Source organism: Pogona vitticeps, chromosome 3, assembly GCF_051106095.1.
Source record: "Pogona vitticeps strain Pit_001003342236 chromosome 3, PviZW2.1, whole genome shotgun sequence".
Taxonomy (NCBI): Eukaryota; Metazoa; Chordata; class Lepidosauria; order Squamata; family Agamidae; genus Pogona; species Pogona vitticeps.
In genome coordinates, this window is record NC_135785.1 from 29,009,840 (window position 1) to 29,025,427 (window position 15,588).

Sequence of the window (15,588 nt, forward strand, 5' to 3'; positions counted from 1 at the left end):
ATGTAAGAGATTTGGAGGCCCGGTCTAGATACTCTTCAGCAGAATCTCTCTTTTTCATTTTTAGCTAATTATAAATCTCAATATCCTGAGCTAACAAATGTTGTATTTAATCTTATTGTGGAAATAATGTAATGCTGAAAAGCTGTTCAGAGACTGAATGTCACAAAACCCAGTAAATAGAAAAAGAGTGAACTGAATAGATTTAGTCAGGTTACTCTCATTCCCCATCCCCTTTTGCTTACTCCCTTATGTGTCCATTGCCCAACATACATTCATGTAATTTCATCAACTATTATGCCTAGTTGTGTCCTCCTCCACTGATTTGCATTTACATTTATGTTGTTTTTACATTGAAGAGCAATGAGTAACATCCATCATGAAATTACAGATATTTGACTATTATTTCCTATATGTTTAGTATGTGAGCAGCCTGTGGGCTGAGAATTTTTATTGCTTGTTTTCATCTTTACAAGTACCGTTTATTTGTACAGGAGAAACATGCTTTAATTTATTCATTAGTCAAGAGTGTCAGAGTGCAGAAGCAAGAACTAGGATGCCCAATAGAGAGAAAAAAATAGATCTTAAATTGATCTTTCTAAAGTGCAGTATTAGCAATCAAATATATCGTTTAAATCAGTGTTTTTCTTTTGTTTTTCTAAAAGGTAGCATTCATATAGAATCAGTATCTATTTATTTGTTTTTCTGAAGGAGTATGAGAAAAGAAAAGGCTAAGAAAAATGGAGAGGCACACAAGGGGTTAAATGGGAAAAAGAGAGCTATCCCGAAGAAAGAGAAAAGGAATGAAAAAGGAGCTTTTCCTGTCATGTCTGCTGTGATCTGGGAGTTCTTGTATGGACCATAGAGATATAAGAATTGTTCTTTGATAGCTGGCTCTCTCCAAGGATTGCAACAATTAAAAACAAATGCAAAATTTCCTCTTCCCTGCCCTCCAAAAGAGAGCAGAGCAGAAGTTTTCCATTTCTCAAGATCATCATTAAGAGGCAAGATTGTTAGGAGGCTTCTCCAAATTAACAGCCAGCCAGCTGCTTTAATTCAGTCTCAGCGATCAGATAAGCTGGAATTGAACTAAAATGGAGTGATCCTATATGCACCTAAAAACAGTAGCCCCTGACAGAGAGCCAGAAAGGTGTGGGTAGAAATGCTCTGGAGACAGAATCATAGAACAATTGACTTGGAAGGGACCTATAAGGTCATTGAGTCCAACCCTCTGCTCAAGGCAGGAATCCAAATCAAAGCAGATCTGACAGATGGTTGTCCAATTTTCTCTTTAATGCCTCGGGCAATGGAGCTCTCTCCACTTCCCTAGGCAATCCCTAACAGATAAGGTGTTTTTCCTGATATTCAGCACACTGGCTTTCTGTAGCTTGAGCTCATTATGTGTCCCTCACTCTGGGATAATAAAGAACAGATCCTGCCTCTCCTCAAATACCTTTCAAGTATTTGAAAAGTGCTATCTTATCTCCCTTCAGTCTTCTTTTCTCAAGGCTAAACATGCCCAGTTCTTTCAGTCTTTCCTCATAGGGCTTGGTTTCCAGTTCACTGATCACTCTTATTGCCCTCCTCTGAACTTGCTCAGGTTGGTTGGTATCCTTCTTAAAGTGTGGTGTCCAGAACTGGACACAATATTCTAGATGAGGCCTAATCAGTGTTGAATAAAGGGAGACTGGTACCTCAGGGAATGGTTTGTGCTGGCATTTAACATCATCTGGTTGCTCCCAAAAGGAGTAGATCAGCCCATCCCCAGAGCAGACCCAAGAGCGGGACAGAGGCCTGTGTAGTGAGGCACCTAGTCAGGGTAACTGAAAATAGGGGACAGACAGCTAGCAGAGTCATATAAAGTGCCCGTCAGCGTTTACTTTCTGAGTACAAAATAGTATTTAAAAAATAGAGCTGGAGGAGAAGAGAGGACGAGTGCTTTAAGACTGAGAGGTCTTACTGCCTTTTGTTCAAAGGTACTCAGGTGTTCTGTAGTTTATCCTCCGGATTTTTCTCCATATACAAAAATGAAAGAAAGAAAGGGAAAACATGGAAGGCTGCAAATAGAAAATGATAACATAGATTCTTCATACGTTCTTCCAAAGGGAAGAAAAAAATATGACTGTAGGAGATCAGTTATCTGGAGAAGACAGGGAAAAAACCCTTCATTGGTAACATAAACTGAGGATGCAATCAGACAGTTGCAAAGGCACTGTCTGATTGCACTAGAAAGGGTCACTTTATCAGGAAATTGCTCCAGCTTGGCCCCAAAAGTAGATGTTCTACAGCTGGAATGAAAAAGGTTCTGTTTGCACATGGATTGGGGTTGGGCTGGAACACATTTCCCTATACATCCCATGATCACTGGGAAATAGATTACACCAGACGAGAGATAGGTATGAATCGCCGGTTTGTGCAAGTTAGTCCTTCGAATGAACAGGTGTTTGGCAGTTCCCAGCCCCGCCTCCTCCAATATGTGTTTGCTCAGAGGCAGTGCCCAGAGGAGATGGGGCAGGGAAGCCAAGGCACTGCCTCTCAGTGGGTGCCCACTGGAGGAAGGGGAGCCAGGGAACTGCCAAACACTTGTTTATCCAATGGATGAACCAGCATGAACTGCCGACCAGCAGTTCGTGCCCATCTCTATACCAGACTGCTCTATGGGCAGTGCAGACTGTGATCTATTTTTCTATGTGATTCTACTTTTCTATTGGAAAGACTTTGGTTTTAACTTCTTGCTTACAAAAGATGAAGGCTGTGACTGGGGCACTGATCCAGGTGTCCACCTGATAAAGCACATTGTCTGTTAGCCCTGGAAGCTAATGCTTCAGCCCCTGTTTTTGAGTATTTGGGATTATGGATCTGTTATCGGGAACTATAAAGAAATTATTAAATTATAACATTGTGTATGATTCACCACTTCTTAGTGTTTTGCTTCCAACCAGTGTACGTCATATATTCTTCACTAGGGGGTGCTGTATAAATAAGCAACAGGCCATTTGGAATTTATTTTCATTAAGGATGGAGAGGATTTTTTAAAAAGTTCCCTGCTGCTTATCCAAATAGGAATGGATATTTAAAATACTTTTTATAAATATTACAGTATGTAACTCCAACTTACAGTAAAAGAATAGAGATTTTTTAAATGTGACAATTGTTTTATTTTAGTGCAAAGGGGCACAAATACTGCATTTTGACTGGATATTTTATGGTCCATGATGTTTGGAGTCAATGCCCTGGGATGAGCAGGATCTCCCATATAGTTTACATTGCATAAGCACCGAGCCTGTCTTGGTGTGCTAATTGCGCTCTGTTAATATTTAACTGTTTGGTACCAGGTGGTAACTTGGTACATAAAGGATGGTACAGTCTTCGATTAAACATGGGGAATGACACATACCTTTTAGTCTTGTTGGTACCAGGAACTAATAATTTACATCCTCTTTGATTGCTGATATCAAAGTGACGCTTCCTTGGAACCAGATCAGGAGTCACAGAGAATTTCCTCTTGCCCACATAAGAAGCAATTATATTCTTTAGTTTTTGAAGGTATTTATTTCTTGTGCACAGTGTAATATTAAAGGGGCAGCTCACCTTTTTTGCTTACTGAATGAAGTTCTACCACAAATATAGTTGGAATCCAACAGTGTTCTACTTCTAGAACTCCACTGCTTCCACCAGTAGAATTGGGAAGGGTATGATCCCCTCTGTGTCCTGCAAACCCCCAGGCTGTGGAGTGCTCTGGAGTAGATTTTTGGCATCACAGAGGGCTGCAGAAGGAAGAGAAGTGGAAGAACATCCTGATTGCACTGGGAAAGCAGCAGAATCTAGCAGACGTACATTGTTGAAACTTGGCTTAAATCTAATACATATAAATCTAAATCTAACACATATAAAGTTATTATATTCTACCCTTAAATTGTGGTGCTGGAGGAGACTCTTGAGAGTCCCCTGGACTGCAAAGAGAATAAACCTATCCATTCTAAAGGAAATCAACCCTGAGTGCTCACTGGAAGGACAGATCCTGAAGCTGAGGCTCTAATACTTTGGCCATCTCATGAGAAGATACGACTCCCTGGAAAAGACCCTGATGTTAGCAAAGTGTGAAAGAAAGAGGAGAAGGGGATGACAGAGGATGAGATGGTTGGACAGGGTCATCAAAGCTACCAACATGAATTTGACCCAACTCCGGGAGGCAGTGAAGGACAGGAGGGCCTTGCATGCTCTGGTCCATGCGGTCATGAAGAGTCGGACACGACTAAATGACTAAACAACAGCAACAACCCTTAAATGAAATTTTTTTTTCTGGGATGGGGGGAATGACACCAGATCTCATGAAAGGCTTGTTTTCATCAACAAGATTGGTATAGTAGACATAAAAGGACAAAACCAAGATTAAGCATTATCTTGGGCTCAGGCTTTCTCTTCTTTACCAAGCAGTGTGGTTCCAGTTTGGAGGTGGAATGTAAGCCATCGTTTTTGAATTTGGATGGAATAGGAAATTGTGCTTGACCATGAATCAAGAAATCATCAGAAAGGGGGATATCAGGGAGATGAATGACTATGAGAGTCCAGGATTTGCTCAAGTAATGGCTGATAATTGTTGAACTAATCTCTTTTTGCAGAGCATAACTCTTAGTTTTCATACCAATTGCAATCTAACCTATGGCTGTAGGTGCCCATAAGACATATAAAGTTGTGTTAGGCATTTCCTTTCTAATCCATTACTTCTAATCTGGATCCTTCAGGGGAAAGGTGGTATATAAATAAATTGGATGATAATTCCATTGAAGTTTGTATATCAGAAATATGCAGAAATTGGGAATGACTGAAAAAAGATTGGCATGCTAAAGATCCAATAAACTGCTGAACTGTACTCTCAATGTTCTCTTAATACTTCACAGAATGTGGTATTCCATGTGGCACTAATAATACATGCAAGCTTGATTGTCTTTTTTTCTTGGGAGGTTTCCACAGCAAATTGGCTCATTCTTGCAAGGGCTGATGAGTCTTCTCAAGAGTGCCTTTGCTCATGCATGTGTAATGTCAGAGTAGGTGTTCTGACTTTTTATTTTATTTTTAAAAATTTTGTTGGTGTTAAATCTAAATTGTACTCTACAACTGCCATAAGTGACCTTTTTGTGACAGCCATTATCCTTTGGGTGGTTGTTTGTATTAATTGTTGTGCCATGTAGATTGGATGACCCCCCCCTTCTATAGAGGTGCAGGTGTGTGGTCACAACTGCTACTTGGGGTTTGAAAAGGAGGACTTGGTGTTGTTCTTATACTGAACCTGTTTTCATGACGTATTAGTTTCTATTACACCAGCCTTTATTGCTATATAATTTGACTATTATCGGTAGTTGATGCATTCGCCATAAACCACCAGGAAATTGCCAAAGGTCATGGTGCGTTATTTAAAGAGCTAATTGTTTATTACTTTAATCTGGTATCTGTAGTTATTTCTGTAACAGTGTGCATGTCTGGTAGGGAGTGTCTCTTTTTCCGTAGGTTTTTCAATGGATTATTAATGCTAGTATCGATTTTCAGGTTTTCATTAATAACGGGAGTCATTAAAACACTCTTGATGACTAAACAAATACCATTGTTAATTTTGTTCATCTTTTTTTTTCTTGAAACCATAATGCATAAAAGCTTTAACTCAAATGTGCTCGTCAGAGGTGGATTAATGAGATAAGACATTCATGAAAGCTGGAACTGCTAATCAAGGACTTCTCTACTAGGTGCATCACTTAATGGCTGAAATTCTGTTGTGCAGTCATGTAAAAGACTTTGGAAGCAAATGGCAATTAAATTATAAAATCTCCATAGGCATTATCTATTGTAGACTGAGCTGTTCAACTCTGTGTGCAAGAGATAATGCCTATGGAAATTTCTTAATTTATGATAGTTTGCTTCCCAAAGTTATGCTTTTCATGTGACTGGACAACAGGATTTCAGCCATTTATTGGTTGATTACTATTTAGGTAGGAATATAATGAAATGCCTCAATTTTAAGACTTGGTTAAATGTGGAATGCTCAGTTGTATCTAAAGTCCCTGAGAGATGTATATTTCATAGTAAATCAAGATGATCCAGTTGTATTAGTAAATTTAAATTAATCGTTCTTTATGCAATAATTGATGCATGCATGAGAAATCTTAGAGGACTAAATGAAGGATTTCTACTTTGAAATAGTCTGTGGCCCATTATTTCAATAACAATCAACCCTACCGGCCCATGGCTGAAAATGAAGGGTACTTTTATGCAGGATTTTCTGTATTGGCCACCTGCAAGCTCAGTGATCACATTATTAGTTACTAGAAGACTCTGGAATAGCAATAGAGTTAGTGGGAATGGCACTGTCAAAATTTTTAAAAACTCTCTCCAGTCAAAATGCAGGTTAATAATGTTTGATTCCTATAGCTCTAAAATGCAGTGATTGATGGGGGAAGTTCTCAGTGCTGTTATCTTGTTGTTGAAGATTAAATTCTTTTTCCAGGAACTGGCAAAATCTGGCAGACAAGGGTTCTATGAAGGCCGTGTAGCCCAAGCTATTGTGGATGTCATTCAGAGTAATGGTGGGGTAATGGATTTGGAAGATCTGAAAAGCCATGGCACTACAGAACTCAAACCAATTGTCACAAATTATAAGGTATGCCAGAAAACCTAATGTTCAAAACTCACACAGATCATGAGCTGCATTTTGAATTGATGGCATCCAACTGACCCACAATCTACCGAGTCCTGACAGAATGTAGGTAAAAGCTATCATTCTAAAACTCATGTTTTACGGACTTGTGATACCATTTCAGAGAGATGAACATTAGAAGCCCTGCTTTCATCTCTGTGTCAGTTTCAGTGTGAGCCAATGGAGGATTTCAAATATGCTCCTTACTTTCATATTGAATTCTTCCATCCACCCTCCTTTTCCTTTGAGGCCTACTAATCACTGGTCTGTGAAATCTTCCAGTGGTCCTTAGTAAATCTAAATCCAGTTACCTGGGGAAAGTACATTTTGTGAGAGCCACAGAGGACTGGTGCCAAAGAAAGGAAGTATAGCTGAAGCACCACCAGTGAAGACATGACATCTGAAGGAGGCAGGGGTGCTTTGTGGAGAAAGGGCTGGGTGTGTGGGAGGGAAAGGCCTTGCGAAGTTATCTTTGGAAATAAGATAAGCTATGTTCAGAGTTCAGAGAAATCAGTTGCAAGAACAGGCCAAGTTGTCCATCTGTTAACTCTGTTCACCATTCCCATCTGAGAGCAACTGAAAGTACCCCTTGATGCAGTTAGCTCTAAGCATCCAATAGGAGGGTCAAGCAGATGCTTGATACATATAGTAAGACTAATTTGGGTCCCCCCCAAAAAACAGAAGAATCAGGGGCATATTTGGTATGGCAGGCCTACTTTTGTGCTCACTGCCTGCCCCCTTGAAAGATCCATAAATGAGAACACTTTTTTGTGTTTCATGCTGTACTTCATGGCAGTATCTTTCAGCCACACTGCCAAAATCAGGAAGAAAAAGGAATTCCCTTCATTGTTGGAACCCTGTGCTCTGAATTTTATAACCTTTGTTCTGTAATCTTCCTCTATGTGACTGAGAAGTGAAACTATCTGGCAAGCTTTTATCTTTTGCCTAGCTTGCCAAATGAGTACAGATTCTACAACTGTGCATTGGTTGTTCCCCCTGAAAATGTCAGAAATATAAGGTTGTAGGTTATACCTTTAAAAACTGAATGTACTAGGGATGGTCCAATATATTTTGCTATCTAAAGTGAAGGATAAAAAGATAGTCCCCACCCATTTTCCATACAGAAATGAGCTAGAGTGACATTTAAATCTACATAAGCAGTGGGACTGTCTCACTCCGAAAGACAACGAGATAATGTAGGTGACATGCTATAGCAGTAACAGGCAACATGCAACCAGAAATGTTTTTAAAGTTTTGAAAAAAAGATGGGGCTCAGGAAGTCCATTTGTGCTCTTGAGGGGGGTATGTGGAAACGCTTGCCATGTTTGGAGGGCCCCCACTGCTTGAGTTAAAAATGACCATTCAGTTAGCTCCTTTTAATTGGTTGAAGTTATTTGCATTATTGTATATGAATTAAGAGACGGCCACTTTATTATTTGCAGTTCCAAATAATCGTAGGGCTGTTGCGAGAGTGACAACTATGTGGGTCAGCCACTGTGGTCTGAGGAACCATGACTCCAGTGTTCCGATTTAAGAAAAAAATCTTAGACACCCACTTATTAGCAAAGGTGTAGCCGGTTTTGTCGCTGGGGCTTTCCAAGACTGCCAAGAATAGCACCTTTTTAAGTTCAGGTTTAGTAATAAAATTATTAGTCATGTTAGGAGCATTCATGAGCACACACACATACACACACACAAGATTATGAGCACTGTGTTTAAACAGAGGAGCAAAGGCTTGTAAATTAAATATAGGCGTGTTGTGTATAAATTTGGGATGCTGTGTGCTGACATTAACCCTTAGTCTTTTAAAATTCATTGCTGTCATTGCTTTCACTGCAGTTATTTATTTCAGAAGTGCATATTTCTAGATCTATTGTTTCTTGGTGTAAAGTAAATACATATTCAATGTTTATATGAAAGTCTGACATTGCTCTTTGGTAGATTTGAGTACTGAATCTAGATGAGGTGGTAGTCATTATAAGTCATAGTTAATATATGCTGCACCATACCAGTGGTATTCAGAAGCTGCTGCATCTAGGTAATCTTTGTACTATTTGGTGTTGATCCAATGACACAGAAAGGGGATTCATATAGAAATTTGTCAGCTATCTTTGGGAGAGTTTCTGTTTTTTTAATTGCATTATTAATATTCAGCATAAAGTGATATAGTTGTGCTTTTTTCAGGGTCTGAAAATCTGGGAAATCCCTCCAAATGGGCAAGGAATCACAGTTCTGTTAGCCCTGAATATTTTAGAAAACTTCAATGTGAAAGGTATAACCGTTTTCTCAGTCCTATGGTATATGTTTTCAGTGGAGGAACTATCAGTAATCTGAAATAGACAGATGGCATCATAGTACCCACAGAAATCAGCAATGACTTGAAAGGACTACTGATGAAAGTGAAAGAAGAAAGTGCAAAAAGAGGATTACAGTTGAATATTAAGAAGATAACTTTATAAAGGAAAAAGAAACCCCTGAACAGGTTCAAATGGAAGAGGAAGGGAAAACAAATCTAATTCATCTACATTTATATACATTTATGTTACCATAAAATGGGACTCAATTACAGAACCCTTTTACTACAGAAGCTATGAGAATATGGTGAAGAAATATGGAAATCCTTGTCCCTCTGTGATCAGGTTCTTCATGTTTTGGTGGTGGTTCCCTCATTTTGGCGGGAATAAGAGACAGAGGCGATTTTAAAAATTCAACTGATTCAACTTTATTAACTTCAACATCCAGATTAATCAAATTAAATGAATCTAAATAACTCAATTCTGATAAAGTCTTGTAACTCAAAATCTTTGCCCCAGGAGTTAACACCTCATTCCTCACATTGGGGCTGGACCAAATCGCTCTCGATCCGTCATTCTTCTCAATGGGGTACTCCTGATCACACACACTGTCCTGCAACGTTGTAAGAGGGACTGAGACGAATCGTTTTCCTCCTCCCCATCTTGGTTGCGGGGGGGGGGGGGGGTAGACTACTACAGTCTATTCTAGGAGTGTGGTTCCCTTCTTTTCCACTTTGGGTAGCTTTGGATCTGGCAGTAATCCTCCGCCAGTCTTCAGATTGGGGAAGTCTTTCAAGTGATTACCGACCTTAGCTGAAACCTCTTCCTCTCTTTCTGTCTGTATTCCACAATCTCTTGTCTTGCCCCCTTGCCATTCTGTTTAAATACTGAATTCCTGCTTCTCCTCCCGCTCTTTTATTACCTCCTTCCATACTATCAAGTCTTGCTCCTCCCCTTTCTCCTCCCTTGATCTTCTGATAAACACACCTCTATAACCCTCCTTTCTGTCACCTCCTCTTTTCCTATATCTATAAGTATCCCTTCTATGCATCTGTAAGAGAGCAGCACTCAGGGTGCTATTGGAAGGATGAGTGGGGCTGCCGCTGCAGCAGGATACATGAGTGAACACAGGAGCTGGACCCTCGTTAAGTCCAGCTGCACGGGGATATACATGCTGGTATACGAATATGAATGACCCAATCTCTAATGACGACACATGTGAACAATATAATTCCTGTATTTATTGGCAATTGTAGATCAGGGTGGGCAAACTGTGACCTATGAACTGTAAGGAACTCCCCAAGGCCCACCCCTGCACCTGATTCTTAAACCTTTGTAAGATTTTGCCCCAATGGCCGCTTGTGCCATCTAGAAGGCTTGGGAGCAATGTTGTCATTTCTTGAAGAACTCGTAGGATCCCCACCCTCCCTTTTGGCACTAGAGGGCACAAGAGAACCTTTTCAGCTTAACTCCTCCCCTTTTAAAATTAAATACTTTTTTCAGTCAACCAAGTCGCATTGCAACAACCTTTACAGCACATAATCTCTACATGAAACAAACTTTAAACACCACCACCACCAAGAACAACATATGCAAATTAGCCTTCGGGCAGATGCTATCCTTTAGCCTCTCCCCTTAGAGTATGGCTCAAAAGCTTCTGAGAATTGTTTCCTGACCCTCCTGAATTTTCCCATTTGTGGTGTAAATAATTGTATTCATATATGTATATATATATATAATAGCTGAAATCCTGTTCGTAGAGCTGACACCACTTTAGGCTGGTGGTGTAATCAGCTGTGGCAATTTTTCTGAAATAAAATGTTTCCAGTTTCCTCTCTCAAGGTCTTGAGGCACCCATGGTTGTTGCAGAAGCTACTGGGGACTCTGGGACGGGATTTCTTTAATTTCCAAAAATTGCTGTGACTTATGACACCCTTAGCCTTGCCTAGTGCAAATTGTGGAACAGGATTTAGCCATCACATCTGTTGAAAATATCTGTTTGTTTCCTTTGATTAACATAATATTGATGTCTTTTGTAGAAATGGGTCATAATACTGCCGAATATTTGCACCTTCTAACTGAAGCTCTGAAAATCAGCTTTGCTGATAGTTTCTGGTTCTGTGCAGATCCAGAAAAAATTCCAGTACCTACAGCAAAACTCCTTTCAAAATCTTATGCCAAGGACCGTTCAAAGCTAATTGATTTACAGAGGTGAGGTCTGTTTGCTTTCACTATGAAAATAAGAAGTGCTATGATCCTGAAATATGAAGCAATTCTTTTTCATTATTATTGATTCCTGTGTCTATATTAATTAGTTGCTATAGTCTTGATGCATTCACAAGTTATTGTTCTGTCTGTTTCATTTCTTATGGCCAAGATCCAATTAGCTATACAGATGCTTTTGCATGCCCAGTAAAATTACTGTCATTTTCCCTTGAACTACATGCCTCAATGCAGTATTGAAAGGTGCTTTTGGAAAGATCCTTCAGTTTCAAAGTTGTTGTTGGAAGAGGGAGGTCTTCTCTTTGGGGAATCCAAGCATGCAGAAGTCACTGCCCAGTTCTTTGCGTCCCCCAACCTGTAAACTCAGTTCTACCTTGTGATGTGTTACCTGGTACAAAGTGTAGAGTGCAGATTCTTTCCTTGTTATATTTTCATTCGCTTTATCTAATAGATAAACGATTACACGAACACCTGTTAACAAGGACACAACATTCTTCCAACTTTTCAAAACACTATTGATGAGTGTGGCGTGCAAGAGGTAGAGTGAGTGGGTATGCGTATTGGAAGAGATGAAATCAAAAGAAATAAGTGTTTTTGATTGGTGTTGCCCGTTTAAAGAATGTCTCGGAATAAGATGCTACCAGGCGAATTCCCTCTTTAACAGAAGTGCAGCTTTTCAGTGTTTTAGTTGGTCTTTCCTTCTGAGTAGAATATTCCTCTTTTCACCAAACATCCCTTGGCTACAGAGCATCTGTACTGGATGAAATCTTGTTGCTCAATGTAGTGAGTCACAACTAGCATAGGCCCATTGAATCAGTGGGAAGTTGGTGAATCAACTTCTTTAAATGGGTCTGCTCTACTGATTTGCTAGGCAAAGCAACAGGATTTCAAATACTCTGTCTTAGGAATCAGGCTGCTTTTTATGGAGAAGAATGTGTCAATGCCTTAGGATATTGATTTTAAAGTTTATATTTCTGAAAAAGAAACAACTTTTGGAAGCCTCCAGATTCCCTGGGGCTGCTGGTGTCATCTCAGTGACCCATTTTGACTCTATCATTTTGGGTATGGCTTGCCTGACCTTCCTTGCAGCTGAGGGAATGATGCTCTTGAAAGGTATGTGAGAAATATGTTGCTGGAATGGGGAAAAGTCTCTTTGGCACTCTCAGGAAGATCTGTCTGTAAGAGCCAATAAAAATCCTTAGTGCTGCATCCATAAAAAAACTCATGTTTTAATGTGATGTTTCTGTGGCTTCTGCATTGGAATGTGGAGGTGAGGGGTAGAGAGTGCCAAGAACACCCCCATGCTTAAAAAAGCGAAGTCTTTTATATGCACAACATCAAAGAGTATAGTAAAGTCTGAAGCTGATCATCATGACTTTGTCCAAGATAATGGAACATTTTCCCTTTAGCCATACACTTAAAATGGGTCTGAAACCCTATGGGATCAGTGCCTATAGCAGGGCGTAATTGATTCTCTCTCCCTCTCTGTGTGTGGCAGTCTAAATAAGCATCAGTGTGTGCTAACCTATATGTTCTTTAGATAAAACTGTTTGCTTAAATTTGCTGGCAGCACTGTGTCTGGGTTCCATTTCACAAGATATGCAAAGGAAATATGATGATGACAATGATTACTTAGCTATGAAATATGCTTTTGTTATTTCCTGTGTCATTTTGTTCTATCTTTCAAGATGCATTATTTGCTGTTCTTCAAACTACCTAGGCTTGAAAATATTTGGGTAGAGAGGTGGTAACTACACTGAGAACCTGATCCAATGATACTTTCAGAAAAAATATTTCACTTCTACCAACAGAATAGAAAACAGTTTGCCCCAAAGTAGCTTTGTATCAAATTCCCAGTGCAGTTCCCGAGAAGTCCACCACCCCAGCCCTAATATATGCAGCATAGACAGCTTAAAGAATGGGAAACAGGGTATCCTGAAAGATATAACATATTTTTCCGTTTATAAGATGACCCAATGTATAAGACAACCCCGCCTTTTCTAACCCCAAATTAGAAAAAGCAAGGATCAAAGGGCTCCATTTTTGCTAAGCCCCATGCCTTGGCAAAAGGCAAGGCAAGTGGCTGTCAAAGTGACTGCCACTTTTCCTTGCCTTTTGAGAAGGCACGGAGCTTAGCAAAAAGGAATGGAGCAATGACTCCCCTTGCTTTTTGCTAAGCCAGGGTCCCTTGCATTTTGAGAAGGCATGGAGCTTAGCAAAAAGGAAGGGATCAATGACTCCCTTTCCTTTTTGCTAAGCCACCCCCCCGCATGTGCCCTTGCCTTTTGAGAAGGCATGGAGCTTAGCAAAAAGGAAAGGAGCAACGCCTCCCCTTCCTCTTTGCTAAGCCCTATGCCTTTGCGAAAGAGCTGCCTTCCATGTATAAAATGACCCTCAATTTTGTCTCAAATTATTTAAGGAAAAAGTGTTGTTTTATACACGGAAAAATATGGTAATAGTAGCAGAAATTGCAAAATTCGGAACAGAGCTTGCAAAAGTGATTTCTGAGACCAGAGTTCATCAAAGCTCTGAGCCAGCAGGATCATCTGAAACCTCACGTTTCAGGGAAAAATGGATTGAATTTGCAGCAACTCCTCTTGTTTATTTTATTTATTTGTTTATTTATAATATCTTTACCTCACTTTTGTCCTTAAAAGAGCCCAAGGTCGCCTACAACAATTAAGAGAAAATATTTTAAATCTAAAAACAATAAGTATGCAAATATTGAAAAAAGCTTAAGCCAGTATTATATCAAAATCAGTCAATAAAATAAATATTAAAAACACATTTAAAAGCAGAGCAGAACTATCCATTTTTTTTTTTAAAAAAAAAATCCATCTCAGTCCATCAGCCACTAAAGAAAAGCCTGCCTGAAGAGAAAGGTCTTTGTCTGCTTGCGGAAGGACAGCAAAGATGGGGCCAGGCTGGCTTCCCATGGGAGGCAGTTCCAGAGTCTGAGAACAGCAACAGGGAAGGCCCTCTCCTGTGTCCCCACCAAACGCACCTGTGAGAAAGACTTCCCCTGATGATCTTAATGCCCTGGCAGGCTCATAGAGGGAGATAGCTTGGACCCAAGCTGCTTATTTATTTATTTACTGGATTTCTATCCCACCCATCTGGACCAAAGATCTACTTTTTAGGGTTTTATAGGCTAAAACCAGCACTTTGAATCGTGTCCAGAAATGGTGCAATGGGAACCTTCTCAAGGCCTACTAAAGTACAAAATGTCACCTAACCCAGTTCTTTTCTGATACAATTTTTTTACAGATACATGGCATCATGAGGATGTACAGGATTTTCTCCTCCCCCAGTTGTTTGCTTCCCACCTCCTACTATCATTTCTTCATTTTGTTTTCTCCTTTACACCTCTACACATGTGGATATAGGTTTCCTTTTGGTTTAACCTGTAGCTAATATATTACATTTTGCCTGCACTGAAAACAGGAAGGGGTTGTAAATGGGATGTACAGGAAAGATAATGGGGTGGATGTAAAAATCCCCTTTCAAAATTGGTCTGTCTTTCAGGCTGCCATTGATCTTACATCCACATGCCTTAGGAGTAAGCACTAATGAACTCTGTGGTACTTCTAACTGGGCATGAAGACACTCAAACTGTTAATTGATGTTTAAAAAAATAAAATATCTTTACATCAAAGGGAAGTTTTCTGCAAATGTTCAGTTATCCTCAGGTCCATTTTTAAAAACACAGAACCCAGTTAGTTTCTCTGAACTTTGGAAAGCTGTTATTTAATTCTGCCACTGCTATAGTAATTTAATAGTAGTAATAATTGATGTTTTAAAAATATGTTTTTTGCACACAAAGCACTTTCCATGCTTTAGTAATCAACCCTTAGAGAAAGCCCAACTCTAGAATCAGATCAGTGAGGATTGCTCCCATTTTGAAGACAAAATGCGGGCACCCAGTGTCTCAAGGACTTTCCAAACTTTGGTGAATCGTTATTCCCAGAAGCCTTCGCTTGTTGAATAACTGGATCTTCTGTTATTGTTAAAGACACAAAAGATCTGTCAGGAGAATATCTAGTTTAAAGGTGATAAAGAAAAGGAGTTTTAGAACTGCCCAAAGAACCCTCAGCTTCAATCTATGCACTCCCACATTATCTGCAAACTATCTAAAAAAAAGAAGGCAACATCTTTTTTTCCTTATCAGTAAAGTAACATCATTGCTTTCGACCAGGCTATGAGTGCTATGGGTATGTGTCTGCATGTGTGCTGGTTCAACCCTTTGTTGGCCCATCACATCATTTACGTCATGAGCAAACAATCTGCTATCTATGTGTTGAGAATAAGATTAAAACAGTTTAGGGTGGGGTGGTGTTTCCTGATGCCTGGTCATGAGGAGAGTCAGGAGAGGTGAACCCTGAACAA

The 15,588-nt window shown here is 39.7% G+C and overlaps 1 protein-coding gene across 1 annotated transcript in view; it reads left to right on the forward strand.

Annotated features, from left to right (window-relative positions):
- Positions 1 to 15,588, forward strand: part of LOC110073029 (glutathione hydrolase-like YwrD proenzyme) — a 37,262-nt gene that overhangs the window by 13,905 nt on the left and 7,769 nt on the right. The window contains 3 exon segments of the mRNA XM_020781837.3: positions 6,497 to 6,649; positions 8,870 to 8,957; positions 11,019 to 11,190. Of these exon segments, the coding sequence (XP_020637496.3) occupies positions 6,497 to 6,649; positions 8,870 to 8,957; positions 11,019 to 11,190 (413 nt within the window).